Source organism: Sciurus vulgaris (assembly GCF_902686455.1).
Source record: "Sciurus vulgaris genome assembly, chromosome: 5".
NCBI lineage: Eukaryota > Metazoa > Chordata > Mammalia > Rodentia > Sciuridae > Sciurus > Sciurus vulgaris.
The window spans coordinates 130,684,494-130,706,622 of NC_136465.1; the positions used below are offsets into that span (position 1 = coordinate 130,684,494).

At 34.6% G+C, this 22,129-nt stretch overlaps 1 protein-coding gene across 7 annotated transcripts in view; it reads left to right on the forward strand.

The window, feature by feature from the left end:
• The window catches only part of RAP1B (RAP1B, member of RAS oncogene family), a 41,838-nt gene extending 19,794 nt beyond the window's left edge, over positions 1-22,044 (forward strand). For 3 of the 7 annotated variants that reach the window (XM_079142813.1, XM_079142816.1, XM_079142815.1), the window contains exons 2-8: positions 12,882-12,964; positions 13,750-13,818; positions 14,965-15,021; positions 16,275-16,415; positions 17,897-18,040; positions 18,506-18,622; positions 20,730-22,044. In XM_079142813.1, the coding sequence (XP_078998939.1) occupies positions 12,908-12,964; positions 13,750-13,818; positions 14,965-15,021; positions 16,275-16,415; positions 17,897-18,040; positions 18,506-18,592 (555 nt within the window). In that variant the 5' untranslated portion in view covers positions 12,882-12,907 and the 3' untranslated portion in view covers positions 18,593-18,622; positions 20,730-22,044. Of the gene's footprint in view, positions 1-1,148; positions 2,071-4,845; positions 4,880-7,305; positions 7,387-12,881; positions 12,965-13,749; positions 13,819-14,964; positions 15,022-16,274; positions 16,416-17,896; positions 18,041-18,505; positions 18,623-20,729 lie in introns of those variants that run through there. The other 4 variants (XM_079142814.1, XM_079142818.1, XM_079142817.1 and 1 more) reach the window with 4 other exon arrangements.
• The last annotated feature ends 85 nt before the right edge of the window (positions 22,045-22,129 follow it).

The window sequence follows — 22,129 nt, forward strand, 5'->3', positions numbered from 1 at the left end:
CTTGTTTGGTTTTATCTTAAAATCACAGGGTTGTTTTGTGTCATTTAAACAGATTTGATAGGCTGGGAATGTTGCTCAGTGGTAGAGTGTTGCCTTGCATGTGAGGCCTAGCACCACCCAAAAAAAATCATTTTTTAAAAGATGAAATTACTTGCTTTTCTTAGATTTCAGAGTAAAAGTTTTTTTAATAAAATTATTTTGATCTGCATTTTATCCTGGATGGAATTACAGTAGTCTTTGAAGAGATAGTCTATAATTCACTTTATCTTATACTACAGTGTGATTTACATTTTGTTCCCTAGTCCACATTTTTTTGCATATTTTGTATGTGTGCTTTTCCTTTTATGGCCTTTTTTGTATTTTATTTCCCAGTGTTAATCTTTGTAATCATTTTTTATGATCTCACGTAGAGCCAGTCTCTTCGGGTGAATAATTGAAAATAAATACATTTCCTAAGAGAGGACCTCATGCCCACATCCTAAGGTTTAGTTAGAAAGAACACTTTCACTGCATGAAACATCTATGAGACTACTATGCCAAAAGGAAGAAAAAAATGTAGAGGCCTTTGCCTCTTTCCCTGGTTGAATGCCCTATATTGGATTTTGCTAGTTGGGGCACCCAGTGAATGGGCAAATCGTTTCATATTTTCAACTCTTTAAAAAAATCTGTATTATAAGCCAGGGTGTGATGGCAAATGCTTATAATTCCAGGGACTAGGAGGCTGAGGCAGGAGGATTGCAAGTTTAAGGCCAGATTCAGCAACTTAGCAACTCTCTCACAAAGAATAAATAAAATTACAAAAAGGTCTGGAGATGTAGCTGAATGGTAGAGCACCCCTGGGTTCAATCCCTAATGCCAAAAAATAAAATAAATATCTATGATAGTTGAAAGATGATTCTAAAATATATATCAGACCACCATTATGAAGTTAGGGAAAGAATACTTAGATTATCATTAAATTTAAAGCAGAGGGTTTTTTCATTTTGTTTTGGTTTGTTTTGGTTTGATTTGGTTTGGTTTGATTTTTGGTACTGGGGATTGAACCCAGGGGCACTTAACCACTGAGCAGCATCCCCAGCCCTTTTTAATTTCTTTTTATTTTGAGAGAGGGTCTCACTAAGGAGCTTAGGACCTTGCTAAGTTACTGAGACTGGCTTTGAACTGGTGATTCTCCTGCCTCAGTCCCTTGTGTTGTTAAGCACAGTTTTATATTTTTTTTATAGTAATTAAGGAGAAGGAGTATAATACATTTAAAAGTTCCTTCCATGTTTTATTCTTTAAACCCTGGTACATGTAACATTCCATGCAGCATTGAAAGGGATCTTAGGGATTAGCTAGTCGAAAAGTTAACAACTACCAGCCCAGAGTCCAAATCACCAGTCTCAAATAGATTTTTTTTGTTACAACATTCACAATATTTTTAAAGTTCAAATGACTGCCTATATAAATATCTTCTGTAAACTTGACTACAGTTAATACCAATTCATAAAATACACCTTGCTGCATCAGACATTTTCTTGCCTTCCTGACTGATGTATCTGAGTGTTGAGTATTCTTCCCTTCTCTCATTCACTCATTTGACAGACAAGGAACCAGGAAACTGAGAATTAGTTACTTACCCCAAGATAAACAACTTTTTAGAATAGAGTCATGCCTCTTAAATCCCAAGATAGTTACTTTCTACAGCCTAATGTCACCATTAAGGAAACAATACAATATAGTATATAATCAAGTCTTAAGGTATTTGGTACAGCCTGTCAGAAAGAGGGATGATCACTGTGGGCTAGATACAAATGGAGGAATAGTTCAGAAACATCCTTAACACTGCCTCCTGAGAACTATATCTTTAGTGTATGCTAGTCAGGAACACTATTCTGATCTGTATGTTGTTCTCACTGTACAGGGGAAAGAAAGACATGAATGTAGTCCTATAAACGCTGATAAAGGAAGTCCCTGAAAGGGATTTTGTACATACTGTTTACATCTGGATTCCTTTGGAAATCCCATTTATGCCTCTAATAGCAGAGGAAGAAGGGTCATCAAAGCCAGGAGCTCTCCAGTGGGTCCTGGGTAAATCTCCAACTTCCAGATACAAATGTAGCTTCAACCACAAATTAATTGACATGTTACCTCACCAAAATGATTAATAAATGCCCTTAAAACAAAGTCTAATGATAAAACCTTTTGGCAAAAACAGAATGTTAACATTAATCCATTGATAGGATGTTTTGGGTACTGAGCCTCATGTAGTTCTTTTACCTTATCTGAAGTTCTTCGTAACCACCCAGTCCATCCACTCCTACACTCTTCGTCTCCTTTAACTTGCATTGTTTGGTGGGTTGTTTGGGGATTTTTTTTTTTTCCTTCTCTCTACTGCTAATCACAACCTGACATATTTTATATTGACTTTGTTTTTCTTGCTTTTAAATAGTAAACTCTGAGGGCAGGCTTTTTTGTTCACTGCTTTAGTCCCATTGCCTAGAACAGTGTCAGGCATATAGTAAGCACTCTTTTTATATATTTATTGATATAGAACATTGAATAATAAATTATAGTAGTCTTGATGACAGCTGTCATTTCCTCAATTTTCTTTTCCAATACATGGGTTCTAGTACAGTACTTGGAACAAATTACAACTCTAGTAAATGTCAACACCAAGTAGTTGCCCGAGTGTTGTTTTTTTTAATATAAGACTTTTATTGGGATTTTTAATTTTCTTAATCATTTTTAGAATTATTATTATAGTTCATAATTTGGATCGATAATTTGGATCTGCAGTTGTGTCTTTCTTAGGCCTTATTAATGAAGAACACTTAGAGATAATACAGAATGATAGATAGTTATTGCTTTTTTATATGACTTTAATACAGTGGAACATATTTAGAGTAAAAACGTTTCTCAGCTTTTTCTTTGACTTTTAAATATGCAAGATTTTCTGCTACTTCAGAATCATTGTGGCACCCATTATTTTGTGCTTTCTGTGAAAGTACCCAAAAGAATTTGATGAAATAATATCTTCTATAGATTTATTGAACTTAGTGTAAAATATTACTGTGTCTTTTCCACCACTTTTCATTTTAAGCAGTTACAAAACAGCCACTGAAAACTGACTCTGAAAGTAACTGTAGGAGGTTTTGTTTTCATGTTTTTGCTGTGGTTTGCTCTGGGATTAGAACTAAACAGCCTCTTAAGTTGATAAAAAGAACTAATGTAACCAAAGCTAGTCTATAAGTAAATGAAAAAAGTATATAAGCAGTAAGTAAACAACTTTTAAACAAATTAGTTGGTACCCAGGTATTGTGCAAGAAATAAGAGCAAAGTGCAAGAGCAATCAATTATTTTCATTGATCTGATCACATTGACTGTAGTCATCCAGAAAGTAATTCAAGCTAGAAATCTTTAAATGTAAGTGACAGGGGAGTCTAAATATTCCTATGCCTTAGGCATATAATAAATATGTGTGATTTTTTTTATGTAACAAATGATAATACTAAAAATTTCTGAGCACGGTGGCACATGCCTGTAATCCCAGTGGATCAGGAGGCTGAGGCAGGAGAATCACCAGTTCAAAGCCAGCCTCAGCAGTTTAGCAAAGCCCTCAGTAAAACCCTGTCTCTAAATAAAATGCAGAAAAGGGTTAGGGTTGTGGATCAGTGGTTAAATGGCCCTGAGTTCAATCCCTGGTACCAAAAATAATAATGATGATGATAATTACCTTCTTTTAACGTTGGGGATCAAACCCTGAACCCCACACATGATACATGTGCTCTACTACCAAGCTATACCCCCAGCCCAAAAATAATTTTTTCAGAGATTTCAAACATTTATGCATTGGAAAAATTAGATTAAAAAAAGTTGAGGTTTAACAGTAGTGAAATTTTCTTCATTTTGATAGTTTTCTTTAAAAATTTAACTCATTTACCTCATCTGTAATCTTAAGTTTTTGGATAAACAGGGTAAATGAACCTTCACATTTATAATTGTAGAAATTGGGACTGGGGTTGTGACTCAGGTAGAGCGTTTGGCATATGTGACACCCTGGGTTCACTTCTCAGCACTACATATAAGTAAACAAACAAAATAACAGTTCATTGACAACTAAAAAAAATATTTTTAAAAGTTAATAATCATAGAAGTTGTCTTTTTTGCTGGTGAAGAATGTGTCTTCTCGTGGGCATTACTAATAGCCACATTCTTTTCTGTTCAACCAACCAAGAAAATGAGGATCTGAGAGTCCTTCCTAATATAATTAGTTCATAGATTAAAGCTTGGTACAAATATACCATATTGACAGATTAATTCATATGTAGGCATGTTATCATTAGTTGGCATTTTTTTTAAGTTTACAAGTAACTGAAAATGCATCCAGCTTTTATAAATAATTATTGTTTGTGAGGAGCAGCATAAAGACAGCAAATATGTAAGCCAACAAACTCTTGCCACCTGTATTGAAAATTCAAACTAGAACGTTTTACATTCAACAAAATAGCACCATGGTTTTAAGCACAGTGTTTAACCAAGTGTCTCTTGTTATTGACATAGCTTCATTGAACCTTTCTAATGGTGTTGACTTTAATTTCTCGAAGGTTGTTAAATCTAAAATTTTTTTCAGAGTTGAATTTTTTATTGATTATGGAATATTTTTCCCCAGTAATAACTCCTAATGTCTAATATTTAGGTACCCTAATTTTATTACATCCTTTTTCTGCTGGTGTACAAGTAGATAAAAACCAATAGATTTCTCAGAAACAATCCTTTACTTGTGGCAGGCCAGTTAAAAGTACTTAGATATAGGTTCTCTCAGAATTCAAGTTCTTTGTCACCCTTTTTGTCTTTTCTTGCCAGATAAATTTTCCAGCTTGCTAATTAAATTAATAAGGTAAATATTGCTTGAATGTAAGAGAGAAACATGTTTAAAATGTCAGTGTTTACATCGTTTATGGAGTAGTTTTCTATAAAGCACTTAAATATTTGTTTAATTTTTTGATTTTCAGTAATTAATATTACCTCTTTTGGGGAAGAAGAGTACGAAAATAGACTTAAAGGAAATCTGATTGATTATTTAACACGTGTCTGTTTCTTTAAACACCTACCATCACCATCAGTATATCATTTCCCTGAAAAATAGTTTTGTCTGCCAGCATGAGTATTTTGGAATTATTCTTGTATGTTAAACAGTTAAGCTTGGTATTTTGAGATTATGGTTTGGTTTGATCCTTTTTCGAGGTACTGGGGCTTGAACTCAAGGCCTTGTGCAGGTAGGCAGTTGCTCTACCACACTGCTACATGCTCAGCCCTTTTTTATTTTGAAACAGGTTCTTGCTAAGTTGCTCATGCTGATGTTAAACATGCTATCCTCCTGCCTCAGTCTCCTGAATAGGTGGAATTACAGTGTGTGCCACTACTCCCAGCTTGGTTTTTTTTGTTTGTTTGTTTGTTTGTTTTGGAGTACCAGGGATTGAACTCAGGGGCACTCCACCACTGAGCCACAAACCCAGCCCTATTTTGTATTTTATTTAGAGACAGGGTCTCACTGAGTTGCTTAGTACCTTGCTTTTGCCCAGGCTGGCTTTGAACTCTCCATCCTCCTGTCTCAGCCTCCTAGGTGTGCACCACCGCACCCAACTTGTTTGTTTGATGCTGCTGTTTTGGTAGTGCTGAAGATCAAATCTAGAGAATCGTGCATGCTAGACTCTACCACTGAGCTAAACCCCTAGCTGGTATTTTTCAAGTTTCGAATGGTCACTTTGAAAAATGCCAATGGCAACACTCTTAAGTTATAATAACATGAGGGTAATTATAAGAGCTCCACAACTCCTCTTTTACCTTCAGTTTTTATGTAAATTTTCATTTGTATTTTATACATTTTTTTCTGTTTACTAATAATGAACTATTGGAAAAACACAAGCAAACAGAAAAGAAAAATAGTCATCCTACCACTTGTGTATTTTTAAAATTTCAGGGAATTGAAATTCATTTTATGGTAATCACCCTTGTAATCACCCTTTGAGGAGGGTTATATTCCAATGGTAGTACTGAACTCTGTAACCCAATGCTTTCTCATACTTCACGTTGCTGTCATTTGAAACCCTTTCTGGTCATGTCTTCCACCTACAGATTTAATGTGTGTTCAGCTTATCTAAGCGCCTGTCACATATTGACCATAAGTTTTGCTATTTGAACTGCAGAGCAAATCTAGCACAAATTTCTTTTTTCTTTACAGTTTCATGGCTAGAAGATTCATTTTCATAGCAACCCCAACATACATTTGTTTTCCTTGTTAAGTTCAGAATTTACACCTAAATTTAAAGGAAGCACTTTGCACCTTATCGTGGCATATCACAGTCGCCAAGATCACTACTCTTCACTTTGGGGCCATTTTTAAGTAAAATATGGGTTATTTGAACAAAAGCATTGAACGGTCATAACAGTTGAGCTGATAACCAAGTTGGTCACTAAATGGCTACGAAGTGACTGGGTAGGTAGCACATACAGTGTATATATGCTGGACCAAAGGATGATTGACATCTTGAGTGGGTTGAAGTGGGACAGAAGATTTCATAATGCTACTTGGAATGGTTAGGAATTTAAGACTTAAAGAATTGTTTATTTCTAGGATTTTCTATTTAGTATTTTTGGACTGCAGATACTGTGCAAAGCAAAACCACAGATAAGGGCAGAACCACTGTAATTACAATCCCGAGGTTTTCTCAGTATCCTTGAAGTAATAATACTAAGATGCCCCCGGGCATCAAAATTAGTCTGCATAACTTGAGGCATATTAGAGTTCACCTAAAATAGTTTTAACCTGTGCATTGCAGCTCTTTGCCCATCAAGGACAAAACTTTCTGCATCAGACAAAAGCTATTCAGGCCCTTATTTACATTCTTAAATGCTTTCTTGAGCTAGCAGATAAAAGGGAAGAGCAGTGATTCACAGTTGGGGGCACAGCCATTCTTCATTCTGTTGAATGGCAGCTCAGACCATTGCTATCACTACTACTATTTAAAAAGTTACCTTTTGTTGACTGTTACCATGCGCCAAGGTATCATGCCAGCGACTCTTAAGAAATTACATTTCTTTCCTTACTTTGTGGAGTATGTATTATATTCTAGGTACTAGATTTTGGGGATATAGCAAATAAGTAAAACAGACAAAAATCTTTGTCTTCATAGAGTTAATTTTATTTATTTTTATTTTATTTTATTGGGGTGTTTTTGGTGGGGGAGATACTGGAGGCTTAATCCAGGAGCACTTTACCACTGAGATACATACCCCAATCCCTTTTTTCTTTTTTCTTTCTAGACAGGGTCTCACTAAGTTGCTGAAGCTAGCCTCAAACTTGTGGTCCTCCTGTCTCAGTCTTCCAAATTGCTGGGATTACAGGTGTGTGCCACAACACCCAGCTAGTTTACCTTTCATGACCCGCCCAGGATTATACAAAACCAGGTTTGAAACTTAGGTGTTACAACTATGCTATGCTGTGCTGTCAAAGTTGTTCCCCTTTGGAGTTCTGTGAAAGAGAATAATTAATTTCAGTGTCTCAAATAGTAGTTATCACAAATCCCATTAGCGATTTTATATAACTCTCCCCATCTTAAAATTGTGCATGAAATTTTAAGACATTCACAGATTTCAGAGTACTCATTCTTAATCTGAACCAACATTTGAACAGGAAGGCTTGCTCATGGCTCACATTTAAATAGGCCAACCAGTGACAACATTGCCTGATGAACACAGTTGTCTTTTCTGCTAAAACTAGATGCAACCAGTTTTGAAAACAGAACTGCTAATGGCCATTGTCACTCGGATTTGGCATTCGCAATAAAATCTATTTGTTAGTTCACTCTTAGAGTCTTTTTTTAAGTGGATTTTTTAATAGTTTTATTTTATTTAGTTTTGTATGTGGTGCTGAGGATCGAACCCAGTGCCTCACGCATGCTAGGCAAGTACTATGCCACTGAGCTACAATCTAAGCCCCACTCTGAGTCTTTAAATAATTTTTCAAAGCTAGTGTGGTAGAAAGTAGATTTTAAAACAGAGGGGCTGAGGGTTATAGTTCAGTGATAGAGTACTTGTCTAAGCAGGTACAAGGCTCTGGGTTCCATTCTCAGCACTACAAGGAAACAAAATTCCTTATCAGCAAGTTAGATGTATTTTGTCATATTTTTAGTTTTGAAAATATTCATTTTGGCCTTATCATTTTACTGTTTCTAAATTTGAAATGCCTTAAATTTGTTTTTACTATAAGGCTTTGTATCCCCCCAAAAAATATTTTTAATTAACACGTAGTAATTATACATATTGATAGGGAACTGTGACATTTCAATACATGTATACAGTGTGTAACAATCAATCAGGGCAATAGGCATATCTGTCACCTCATACATTATCTTTCCTGTGTCTTTGCAACATTCAAAATCCTTTCTGCTAGCTATTTTGAAATTCAGTTGATTGTTGTCAACCACAGTTACCTACTGTGCTAAAGTAGTTTTTTTTAAAAAAAAACAAAAAACAAAAAAAAACTTAATGGTATAGTTATTAAAATCCAAACAAATTCATGAGCATTATTTGAACCAAACTAAAAGCAGTTCAGATGCCTATCAACTGGTTTGAATGGGTAATGACAGTGTCATACATCCATAAAACAGATATATTTTAATCAGTAATAATAAAAGTAAAAGTTACTGGTAGACAGTAACATGAATGAACCTGACTCATCTCATGTGTATGAGAGACACAGACAGATACACACTGGGGTTGAACCCAGGACTTTGCATTTGCTAGGCAAGTGCTCTACCACTGAGCTACATCTCTAGCCCCTCATTCTAGCAACAAATATTCATGGATAAATGCAGAAATGGAGAAGTGACCCACCTATCTCATTAAGAAATGAAGCCTCCACTACCAACTCAATTACCTTTATTTGTGAGGCAAGGAAATAAAAAACTTACTTAAGGCAAACAGCAATTCCCATAAATATTTCCTTTTATATTTAATATCTCTAAGTGGTGATTTTATACTAGCTCAGTCAGTTGTGTTATGTTTTTGGGTTTCATAACACCAAAAAATTTCCTGGAACTGAATGTGGTCAGTCCCACCTCTACTTCCAAGAGAGGAAGGGTAGGGAATTGGGTGCTGTTTCCCTTGCGGCACCATTATTGGACAGAATTTTATATCATTGTACTTCAATTTCTTAGTAAACATGAAACATTGTTCTTCCTTTGAACTCTTGTTTGCAGTTTGTATGAGTGTCCTCATCCATAGGCTTCCATTTCTTAGAAAATAGTGACATTTGGGTTTAGGTTTTTTTGTAGCTTATTTTGTAAGGCTCTCTGAAAATCTTAGCCACTGTAGGCTTTCTAAATTAATCTACCCCGAAGAAAGATTTCTCTAATAGTGTATTTCCTAAATAGGTTCTTATTTTCTAAAGGTTAATCTTTAAAATAAGATTGGTTATTTAAATCTAGTCTTTCAATCCTGATTTTAAACATTTTCTTGTATTGAGGCGTGTAATTAGTTGGTATAGACACAGCATTACAGAACATAAGTTGCTAACGAATTCCTGAATTGTACAGCACATTTCTTTCAGTCTTCCTGAGATTTAGGAAAATTCTTGACTATCAGCTAAGTTCTAGACCAGAATTTAAATTCAGTTTCTATAGATATGCCTTCTGCTCTAGCAGTTTAGAGGGGCTGTTGTATAATTGTTCCTTTTCTGAGAAACCCACAAGAAAGGTAGTTATCTCATAGATAAGGAGAAGAGGATAGAAAGAATATGTATGTAGTATAAAAAGAATGATTCAGGGTTTCTGAAGGTTTGAACAGAGGAAAGTATCTTAGTAATTTTTATTTTGAGGCCTCAGAATACCAGTTTAAAAAGTTGATTACTAAACGAGCCCAGTGGTGCACACCTATAATCCCAGCGAGTTGGTAGGCTGAGGCAGGAGAATCACAAGTTCAAGTCCTGGGGAACTTAGCAGACCCTGTCTCAAAAAGGGCCAGGGTTATAGCTCAGTGGTAGAGCACCCCTGGGTTTAATTCCCAGTACCACCTGCTGCCCTCTCTAAAGTTTATTATTGAATAGTACTGTTTTCATGGTTTTTTAATAGTCATATTTCTTCCTAAACTATTAGAACATTTGAAAAGTAGGCCATAACTTCAGTTATTAGTGATTTTTGTCATTAACCATGTAAATATAGGAGTTAAGGTTATTTTAAGGTATAAAAAAGAAAGACAGTAGTTCTTCTGAGAAGTGGCTATGATTTTGGGGTTTTGTTTTTGTTTGTTTGTTTTATACCAGGGATTGAACTCAGGGATGCTTAAACCACTAAGCTACATTCCTAGTCCTTTTTATTTTGAGACATGGTCTTAGTAAGTTGCTGAGAATGGCTTTGAACATGGAATCTCCTGACTCAGCCTCCTGAGTTGCTGGGATTATAGGCATGTGTCACCATGCTCGGCTGATTATGGCTTTGACAGTGTAAACTCATGATAAGAAAGCAGTTACTAAAATCACAGTTTTTTGTGATAGTTGAGAAAAGGCACATTGGAATTTCTGAGTAATAGAAGTGTTTTGATTTTTTTTTTTTTTTTGGGCAGTGCTGGGGATTGAACCCAGGGCCTTGTGCTTGCGAGACAAACACTCTACCACCTGAGCTATATCCCCAGCCCAAAGTGTTTTAATTCTTAATGGGTGTGTGTCTGTAGGTTACACAGATGTTGGCATAACAGTAGTTCTTAAGATCTGCTTGTTTCACTGGATGTAAAGTGTTCCCACAAATTAAAATTTTTGATTAGTGTAATCAAAACTATTCTCAGGTTCCCAGTCAAATGCTAAGAAGAGGCCATATAATTAACAGCCTCTCAATTACTAACCTCATGATAATGGACTAAGTGGAATAATTATAAAAAAGATAATGGTTGCTGTCAGTGTTTCAAGTTAAGTTAAACAATCACTGTCCTTTTCCTGAGTTGGTTACTGGTTTTACTTATCTTCAACACTGAATGTTCCAAGCCAGCTTGAATTGGATTAGGTTTTCTTGGACTTCTGTTTCCATTTGTTTCCTATGGAGCAGCACTCTCTTATTCAGTAAATGGAAACAAGACAGCCCAGGACAAACAAAACATGGGGATAAAACTTTTCACAAATAGATGAATAACCAAGTAGCTGAAGAATTAAAACTAGTGACAAAAATAGTTACCAAATAATACAACTCCATGTCAAAACCTGAAGGCATTGCCTTCTGCAAAGACCTACTTGGTTACAAATCCTAGTGTAACAATTAATTGAAGGATATGAGCTGAAGGAACCAAATTGTAGCACCCATCAGCGTTGATACTGACTCATCTGATAAGTTCGTAGAACAAACTGGACCAGAGGGAGCTTTTTGGTACACCTGTTCCAAATGATACCAAATCAGGTCTTAATAAGTAAACTGAAATGATGAGATGATATTCAGTATCTGAAACAATACAAACCTGAAATTATTGACTAATTTATCAAAACACCATCCTGGGCAAAGCAGAATGCTGGTCTTGTAAGGTTTTGGGGGAATTATGAGATTTAAAGATCCATAAACTTTAAAAGACCAGGAGTGAGTTGTTGACTGAAGAAGCACTGTCACTCAAGTGAGACAGTTGTTGATTGGTTGACATTCAAATGTTTTCATTGAAGGGAGTCCATTTTTGACTGACTGACTTTCAGGAAGAAGGGACCATCACTGTTTGATTCATTGTTTGCAGAAGCATTCTGGGATAAATTTTTATTGTGTGATTAAATTTGTTTAAGGTGCCATGAAAGGTCATCTCTTAATTAAGAAGTTTTAAAACCTGTTCTGACGGCTGCTTTTGTACTGAGGCTACTGACCATTTAATTTTTTTCCAGGAACTTGAGAACTTTTTATTCTCACGAAATCCCCTTTGAAATTTTTAGTATCATCTTTTCTTAGTATGATATTTGATAATGGTAAACCTTTGTAAGGGTTGTTTCTGTTTGATTTCATTTTTATTTTCTTTCGATTTCCACTTTTCCTCATAGTGAACACTCTAGACCTTTTTACAGACTGTGAACTCACTTTTCAGTTCTGCTTTTATTCCAGATGATTTTCAGTTCCTTGTCTGTACCTTTTCCTTACTTTAGGAATATGTGTTTGGGTATTTTGCTCTGTCTGCCAGCTTATTTACATTTACCATTTATCTGTTCCAGGGGTTGACTAGGTAAATATTTTAGGCTTTATGGACCATATGGCCTCTTCTGCAACTACTTAACTCTGCAGCTATAACATGAAAGAAACTGCACACGTAACTGTGTTCATTAAAACTTTGTATAGGGGCTGGGGATATAGCTCAGTTGGCAAAGCGCTTGCCTAGCAAGCACAAGGCCCTGGGTTCAATCCCCAGCACCACAAAAAAAAAAAAAAAAAAACAAAAAAAACTGTAGTCTGGGAGGTGACTTATAAATCCAATCAATCCCGGCGACTCAAAAGCCTGAGGCAGGAGTATTGCAAGTTCCAGGGCAACCTCAGCAACTTGGCAAGACACTGTCTCAAAATAAAAGGGGGCAATGGGGTACTGGAGATGTAGCTCAGTGATGGTGTATCCAGCTCCTCAAAACAACCAGCCAACCAAAAAGAAAGCCCTTTATGTAGGACTAGGAGGTTTAGCTTGCCTGGCCTGAGTGGGTCCCTGGGTTTAATCCCCTCAGCACTATTTAAAAACAAACAAAACAAAACATAATAAACTGCTTTGTATGTAGTCCTATCGTATCTCATTCATCTTTCTAGACTGTTATATGAATGTGGACTAGTTATCACTTAAAATGAATCTATTTGTTTGAATATCTTATTTACGTAAACCTAATTTTTTTCTTCTTTAACAAGGTACTAAATTTTGACAAGTTTGCATCATGCGTGAATATAAGCTAGTCGTTCTTGGCTCAGGAGGGGTTGGAAAGTCTGCTCTGGTAAGTCATTCTCATAAAACCTAACTTTTTACACCAAGCTCTTTTTCTATTGAATTTTAGGTTTCAATTATGTGTATTTGTTAAAGTGGTATTAACTTCTGAAGCAATACTATACTGTATTTTTCTTGTAATTTTAGTGAGTTTTTAGGTTTATCTGGCTGGATTATATTTGAGATATGACAGAACATAGTTTGGGCTAAGTACAGAGAGTAAGAGCATGTAAATTTGTGTCTGTTAGCATTTCAGGACCAGATAGGAATGAATTTTGGAATTTTTTCTTGTGAGTGGGCTTATACTATGTATTTTATGTTAGAAATGTCAAAGCTTATAAAGTCTTTTCCTTTCTCCCTAGTGAGATAAACTATCTTACTTGACCACTTCAGGTGGCCACCTAGCGAAGAATTTCACGTTTGGATCTAATTAACCACTGTGTATAGTATGGGATGAACTACTTTTTCAATTGTATCTAAAATAATGGAGAGGTATATTGATTGTGTTTATGTGTATACACAAAACTATTAATACCCAGTGAAATGTAAATGCTTTGTAAATAACTGACATTGAATTGTTTAGGAAATCATGACAAGAAAGTCTGAACATGCTCAGCACAGATGCAGTCTGGTTCTCCTCACCCCACCCCCATTCTCCAGATATTTTTGGTCCTCAGTTGGTTGAATCTGAGAATGTAGAACCCACAGATACAGAAGATCAACTGTAGTTTATAGTTTGCATATTTAGATTTGTTCTTCTCTTTAGATGTATAAGGGCATGTTAATTTTTTTCAGACTGTACAATTTGTTCAAGGAATTTTTGTTGAAAAATATGATCCTACAATAGAAGATTCTTATAGAAAGGTAGGTTATTTTAAAAGTCCTTCTGATTTTAATAGAAATATAATAATTATAATGCCTTTGTAATTATTGAATGTTTATATACAAAGTGGAATGAAGAGATAGTTAATTTTAAAAATTAATGGGAAAAACTATTTCCTGGCATTGAATGTTTACAGTTTAGGAGAATCATAAACATTCGTACACACATATTCACAGAGCTTTAAGTTTATCCTGACCCCTGAATTGTTAATTTGATACAGACTTTAGAACCCATTTCAAGTGGCAGCCCCATGTTCCCTTCTCCCACCCCTAGAAAGACCAGTTATTCTTTTAACCTAGAGACAGGAGTGCAGAAGTCTCCCTAACATTCCTATTTAATACCTCCTTGATAAAATACCCCTGCTCACAGTAGGTAGGTGAATTCCTATGTCCAATAACATAGCCTATAACAATAAAACAATGTGCAGACATTTTTAATGTAGTATTTGTCTCCCCACCTTTATGTCGTAGCCAGTCTGGCCCCTGCTATTTTGCAAATATGGTGGTTTTTTTCCCTACTATGTCCACAGTCTACCAAAAACACTGGAAAATCCTTCCTACTCCCCAACTGTGAAATTACTTTGCCTCTGTACTTCTAATTCTAAATAACTTTTTTCTCCCAGGAAATATTAGGTGAAAAGGGGGTACTAGGGATATGTAATTTATTTTGTAGCTATGGCATTGCTTCCTTGCTATTAGAATCCTTGTTCAAGTATTGTGGAGGCAATATAATTACCTGGAGAAAAGATACATTTAAAGTATTATGGGAGAGTTGATAGACAAAAATCACTGTTGATAGTATTGAAGTGATTTGTTGTTTTGTTCATTCATTCATTTATTTGAACTATTTTGGTATCATTTCTCATCCAGAATTAAGTGCTTAGTGATTCATTTTGAGACTGAGGCTTGTTGACTTGTAAACACATGGTTTTGCACCTATTAGAAATTTAGGGTTTTTTTTTTTTTAACTTTTCAATGACTTAGTTGCTTTTTCTACTATTAAAGTATTGGTCGATAATTACCTAGTAAAATTGCCATAATCTCCCTGTTTTTAATTTTAACTTTTGTTTTTATTTGAGGTAGTCTTATATAAAATAACATAAAGGTGTATTTTAATTTTTTCTTTAGCAAGTTGAAGTAGATGCACAACAGTGTATGCTTGAAATCTTGGATACTGCAGGAACGGTATGTAAACAAATTACCAAAGTATATGCAGTTTGTACAGTATTGACTTGTAAATGCTATTACTCTATGTACAAATATTAGTTTACTTGAGTATTACTTGAATCGATATTTAAAGCTAATATTTTCATAGTCTGAATTCGACTTTTTTTAATATTACCTTTTGTAATTGTAGTGCATCAGTTAAAGAATTTAGAAAAATTATTAGAATAAAAATTTTCATAGTCTCACTAGTATTTTTAAAACAATATATTACCATATTTCAAATAAGGCAGAAAAATACTTGGGCATACCTTTTTTCCTTAGTGGCACTGTAGTGATTTCATTGGTATCTTTTCTCCATCAAATTATTTATAGGCCAGTATATTAGTTCTTTCATTATAATTGTGAAATACCCAATGCAGGTTTCCTTTATAAAGAAATGAGGTTTATTTTGGCTCACAATTCTGGAGGTACAAGTTCTAGGAATTACACTATTATGATGCCGCCTTTCAGTCAGTCCAGAGCATCCCATAGCAAGAGACAAGGAGCATGCATGTCTGTCTATCCCTCTGCTTATAAAGCCACCAAGATTAATCATGGGAGCGCCACCCTAATGACTTTAATCCTAATCACTTCTCAGAGGCCCAAACTCTGAATGTTCATGATCTGTTAAGTTTCCACCCTCTTAATATCTCACAATGGGGATTAAATGTCAACATGTGAAACCTTGGCATATACTCAACGTTATATTTAAATCATAATAGCCAAATAAATTTCTAAGTATCCAAAGATAAAGGGAAGATTTATTCTGGTTGTATGGTATGCATAATATTTTAGTGCCTGGCATATGCCAGACACTATTCTTACCCTCAAATACTCAATAGTCTAGTAAAGGAGAAGTATGGGGAAATGGCAAGATGTGGGTAAGCATTCTGATAGACACCCACATTACAAGAGTATTGTGAGCCTGACTGTAATTTAGGGATACAATTAGGATGCTCTAGGGTTGATGATATATTTAAAAAGCTGCCTTTAAGTAGTTTTCAGCGACAGGATATTTCTATTCCACTTGAATATTTAATATTTATTTTATATAAATCTTTAGTAAAATAAAACTTCCAACTTTTCAAATAATAACTTGCCATGGACTCATTCTATGAAGTGTTAAATAAAACTACAAAATTCTTCATTAGACTATAATTATAGATTTTGGAAATAGTCACATTAACTGTCAAAACATTCAATTTTTTAACATTCCTTTCTTTGTACTTTAGGAACAATTTACAGCAATGAGGGATTTGTATATGAAAAATGGACAAGGCTTTGCTTTAGTTTATTCCATCACAGCACAGTCCACCTTTAATGATTTACAAGATCTGAGAGAACAAATTCTTCGAGTTAAAGACACTGATGATGTAAGCTGAATTTCTAATAATAATTTCATACCCCTTATTATAATGTATCCAATTTTAAAGTTTAAACCCAATTTAAAGTTCATGTATTGAGGGTGAAGGGTTTAAAGGCACAAACGTATCTTTACAGGTTTTCAAATACCATATATGGACTGGGGTTGTGGCTCAGTGGTAGCGTGCTCGCCTAGCAAGCGTGAGACCCTGGGTTCAATACTCAGCACCACATAAAAAAATTAAAAAACAAATATATATTCCCTCCTTTCCCCTTATCTTTTGAAAATTTAATGTTATACATTTTTTTCTCCCCTTCGGTACCAGGGATTAAATTCAGGGGCACTTACCACTGAGCCATATCCTCAGCCCCTTTTTGTATTTTATTTAGAGACAGAGTCTCACTGAGTTGCTTAGGGCCTCACTAATTTGCTGAGACTGGTTTGAACTCAGGATCCTCCTGTCTCAGCCTCCCAAGCCACTGGGATTACAGGTGTGCGCCACTGTGCCAGGTTATATCCTTCTGTTTTTAAACCATGCTTTTTGTGGGGAGGAATGTGGGATGTAAATGTTATTAATAGAGCAGATGATCTTCTGATAACATTTCTGGTAGATTTAAGAGCCTTCTAAATAAGAGTTATATGTAAATATAAACATCCAGCAACAATGACAGAGGAGGAGCATAGTAATAATTTTTAAAGGAAGGAAGCCTTTCAGAGTTTCTGAATTATCTGTAATAGTGATTCCTAAAATAGATTGTGCATCAGAATTAAATGCTGTCATTTTCTGGACTTCTAAAACAAGGAAATTTGGGGAAAGCCTACATTTTTATTTTAAGTTGCATTATTTTATTTTGTTGCATTTTTATTATAAGTTGCATTAAACAAATATTTATTAAATGCCTAATAATAAGCTCCTGTTCCAAGCCAAAATTTTCCACAAAATACTTTAGAAAATTGATTTGAAAATGCTCGGTAGTGGTTTGGTAGAATAAGCATTATTTTTACCTATAGTGTTCTTTTAAAATTAAAAATACCATATAATGCAAACACAGTGTGCCATTAATAATGACCTTGATTTTTAGCAAATTAAGTTGATTAAACCAAGTATGACATACCTTGTTTTCTAAAATTTTCCTGTGAAAGGTTCTAATTTTGTATCTACATTGCCTAGGTTATGTCCATTTTACTTAACATATATGAGAATTTTCGTTCTTTCTCTACTTCCCTTTTGAGTTATTCAGAGCTTTGACATCTCCATGAGAAGAGAAGGCAATAGAAATAATTGATAGTGCAGTTGACCTGAAAGTCTGTACTATTTGAGTCTTCCAAATTAACGTTAAGGCTTTTCTAGTTTAACTGTAAATTTTATTACATATTGTGTCTGACATCATAGGAAAAGTAATCTTTAGGATTGACTCTTAGAATTCTTTTTATTTGAATTTGTGTAATATACATACATACTTATTTTTATCCTTACAAATATCTTTTTAGGTTCCCATGATTCTGGTTGGTAATAAGTGTGACTTGGAAGATGAAAGAGTTGTAGGAAAGGAACAAGGTCAAAATCTAGCAAGACAGTGGAACAACTGTGCATTCTTAGAATCTTCTGCAAAATCAAAAATAAATGTTAATGAGGTATGGTCAGATATACTTAATAGTTTTTTTGTTTGAATTATTGTATTTAAAATTAATGGAAAAATGTGTGAGTGTTTAATACAATCCCAAGTTAATATGTAGTCAGAGTGACGTGTTGATCTTACAGGCAGAAAAATTCTTGTTAAATATATGTATATAAATAACAGTACTATTTCAGTTACTAAATGTTTATACAGTGAAATTTATCACAGAAAAGGAAGACTAGGTAGAAGATAGGAGTGGGGAAGACAGGTTAACTCATCAAGTGTATGAAAGATTTTATGTAAAAGACCAAATTTCAAAAAGGCATTCTTGGGCTATATGAACTTTTAAGGAGAACAATTTTAACCCTCCTCCAGATGAACTTGGCACTTAGAAGAATACTTAGTTTTACTCTTCTTGTTTTCTGGTGGTACATTTATGTTCATGGAAATTCAATTTGGGGGTTTTGTAATATGTTTGCAGATCTTTTATGACCTAGTGCGGCAAATTAACAGAAAAACTCCAGTGCCTGGGAAGGCCCGCAAAAAGTCATCATGTCAGCTGCTTTAATATACTAAATGCATTGTAGCTCTGAGCCAGGTATGTTGATTTATCTTTCCTCTAATTTTTAATCATACAGCTTCATTAAGGACACTGTCAGGAAAGCAAGTGGATTTTTGGTTTTCGTTAGTTCTAAAAAAGTAGATGATTACGTTCATGAATTAGTTTGATACCTTGTTAATTATTTCATTTACTTATCATCAGAAATAAGGTATTCTACATAAACGATGACATATAAGTTTATTCAGGGGATGGAGACGTAGCTTAGTGGTAGAGCACTTGCTGGCACCCATAAGGGCCAGGGTTTATAACCCAGCCCTGGGGAAGGGGAGAAAAAAAAAAAGCAGGCAGTATAATGGTAAACAAGACAAACCTTATCTCCTTGCCTGTTTATTATAATAAGCTTATTATATAAGGTATGATGGAAGAGAGAGACAAACAGTTGCAAAATGTCAAAAATGCAATGAAAATAAATCCATTGTAGTACTAATAATAAAAATCCCTGACACATTTACCATGTGCCCAGGACTCTTAAGGGTCCCTATCTGTACATTAATCCAATTCTTACAACAATCCTCTGGGGCAAGAACTGTTATTCCCATATTATAGAGGAGGGAACTGGGCACCAAACATGTCACTTGTGCAAGCCCCTCTGTTAGTGAATAGCAGAGCCAGAATTTGAATAGGAGTCCAACTTCTGAGTCCATGCTTAAAAATTATGCTATGATGGGTACTGTGGGAGCATATAATTGGGGCACCAAACCTGTCGTATGCATAAGAATTCAGGAAAGTCTGTCTGAGTAGGAAACATTAAGCTGAGAGCTGAAGGACAAGTTGAAGTTAACTGTATTGGGCTAGAGGGTTCCCATACAGAGAAAAACACTTACATAATCCAGAGATGTGAGCAAAAGAAAACTGAGCATACAGTGTTTTTATGTGTATTTTGAAATCAGTCATATTAAATAGGATTAATAATCGTAAAGCTATTAGATCAGTGCCAGGTACATAGTAAACAATCAACTGCTGCTTTTTACCAATGAAAATGGTTTCCCATTTAGTTATTACTAAGGCACTATTCACTATTCTCTTATCCTTTGGAACTTTTATTATTTGTGACTGTTTCCCCCAGTATTAAGTGGGCCCATATTATCATTATTTTTTTTATAGTTTATGTCCTTGCTGTGTAGTTAGGGCCCTCTGTTTAGTAATAGATACTCTTATAATGATAATCTGTTGTACCTAACTGAATGCTTATTCTTACTTGGCATCACATATGTGCCTGAGCTTATACACCCCCATCGTTTCTTTCCAATTTGCTACTTTCAGTCTGCTAGGTTTTGGAAAACTATATTACATACTTCATTAAGACTCAGAATAAAGACCTGAGGTTCTAGGTATTTGTGAAAATAGTTTTAGCAGCCACATGTGTATTAACAGCCCTTCTGGAGCTTGCAACAAGTCTGATCCCCAGAAAAACAAGAGTTTTAATAAAAATTAACATATTTTAAAAGCTTAGGCATGTGTGTAGAAAGTCACTCAAAGTAAATAAATATTCCACAGACAGTTCAGATTTTACTTCTTTTACATTACAAATATTATTTTAAAACTTTAGTTTTCTCTAAAGAAAAAAAATTAATTATATGTGATCCTTAATATAGTACCAAATTTTTTGATATCTAAAATTTGATAGAATCTGTATAAATATGAAATTTGGAAGTAATAAAACTCAACTGTAAAGTGGTAAAAAAATGTCATGAAATAAATTCTGAAAAGATACGAATCAAAGTGCTGTGAATAGCATGGAACCACCTAACGTAAGAAATAGTTACAGGTGTTAAATGTTGAATCTCTGAACCCAGATTTTAGCTACTCTTTTAAAAGAGTAAAGAAGCAAAGTCTTAACTTTTCTCATACTAGAAACCCTGATTTTCAAGAGAACACTAGACTAGATTTCATCTCTTTGGAATGCAAAGATGAAAATGTCTTTGCTGTGAGTTGTGGTACATTGTCAGTCCTGTAATGACTGGAACAATAGTCTGTAGTATATTCATTTCTGATACTTTAAAAATGTTGTTTTACTGTTTCCTTTAATACACTGGGTTCAATTTTCAGTTAATTTTTTTTTTTTTTTTTTTCCTTTCGACAGGTCTGAAGAACTGTTGCCCAATTCAACAGTGCCAGCATTCCAACTTTGTTAAACCTACCAACATCTTAAATGGACTTTCCTGTGGTGGTACCCTTTAAGAGGCGGATGAAAGCTACTATATCAGTTTGCACATTCTAATCACTTTTCAGTATCACAAGAGAGATTTTTACTTATATAATAGTCCTAGAGTATGCAGCTGGTAAAACCAGAGGCTACATCCAGTATTACTGCTAAGAGACATTCTTCATCCACCAATGTTGTACATGTATGAAAATGGTGTACTGTATACTTTAACATGCCCCATACTTTGTATTGGAGAGTACAATAATGTAAATCCTGAAAGCACCACTATTTTAGCATAATAAAAGAAAGTCCAAAGAGCTCCTATATAGACTACTCCAGATAACTTTGCTTCTTTGATACTTGTAGCTTATTGTAATTTTTTTTAAATCCAAGGTCATTATCATTGTATTGTACAAATAAGCGCTTTGATTAACACAGCTATATAGTTTTTTTAATTTTTCAAAAACCTGTGGAGACAGTGATCTTGTCTTTAAAATATAGTCCTTTCAGTATGATGTCTTAGATTTAAAGACGTTGCCTTTAATATCTGTTGGGAAGGAAATGTCCAGACTTTTCAAATCTCCTTATTATGTGTTTCCTTTTTTTGTTTACATAGGGAACAATGTTTGTAGTTGTGTGTACAGTGGGGGTCTACAACAAGAAGTGTATATTTTCAAACAATTTTTTAATGATTTAACAATTTTTGTAAATCATTTTCAGGCTTCTGCAGCTGTAGATTCTCACTGTGAATCCCTTGCTTGCTCATGCATAAGTGTATTTGCAATACCAAATATACAGGTTTAGTATTTTTGCCTGTTAGTGATTGTTTCACATGTGTAACGTTTTGGTTGAGATGTTAAATGGTGGACGAGTACTGTGGATGTGAATGTGGGAAGTAATTTTAATCATGTGTAATTGGTCACAAGGCCTAATTTGCAGTAACTATTGCTGTTTTATTTAACAATGCCTTGTTGCTTTGTATGCATTAACGTTTGGGTGTAAAGATTGTGTGTCTATCCAACAGGGAGCCACAGAATTTAAATTGACCAACCTAATGTTACAACTACTTTGAGGTGGCCAAATGTAAACTAAAAGCCTTAATTAAAGTGGTGCAATTTTGTATAACTTAGCATCAGTAGTTCAATAAATTTGGATTGCCATGCAAGGGCTTGCATTATAATTACTTGCCACTTGAATGTGTTTTGTGTAATGTTTTAACAGTGCTAGTAAATAAATATGGGTTTACCTTCTTTTTAAATGTAATAGGTGTTATTTTACACATTCTGATTTTATAATTTAACATGAGTAAACTAGACTTAATTCCAGGAAAAATGAGT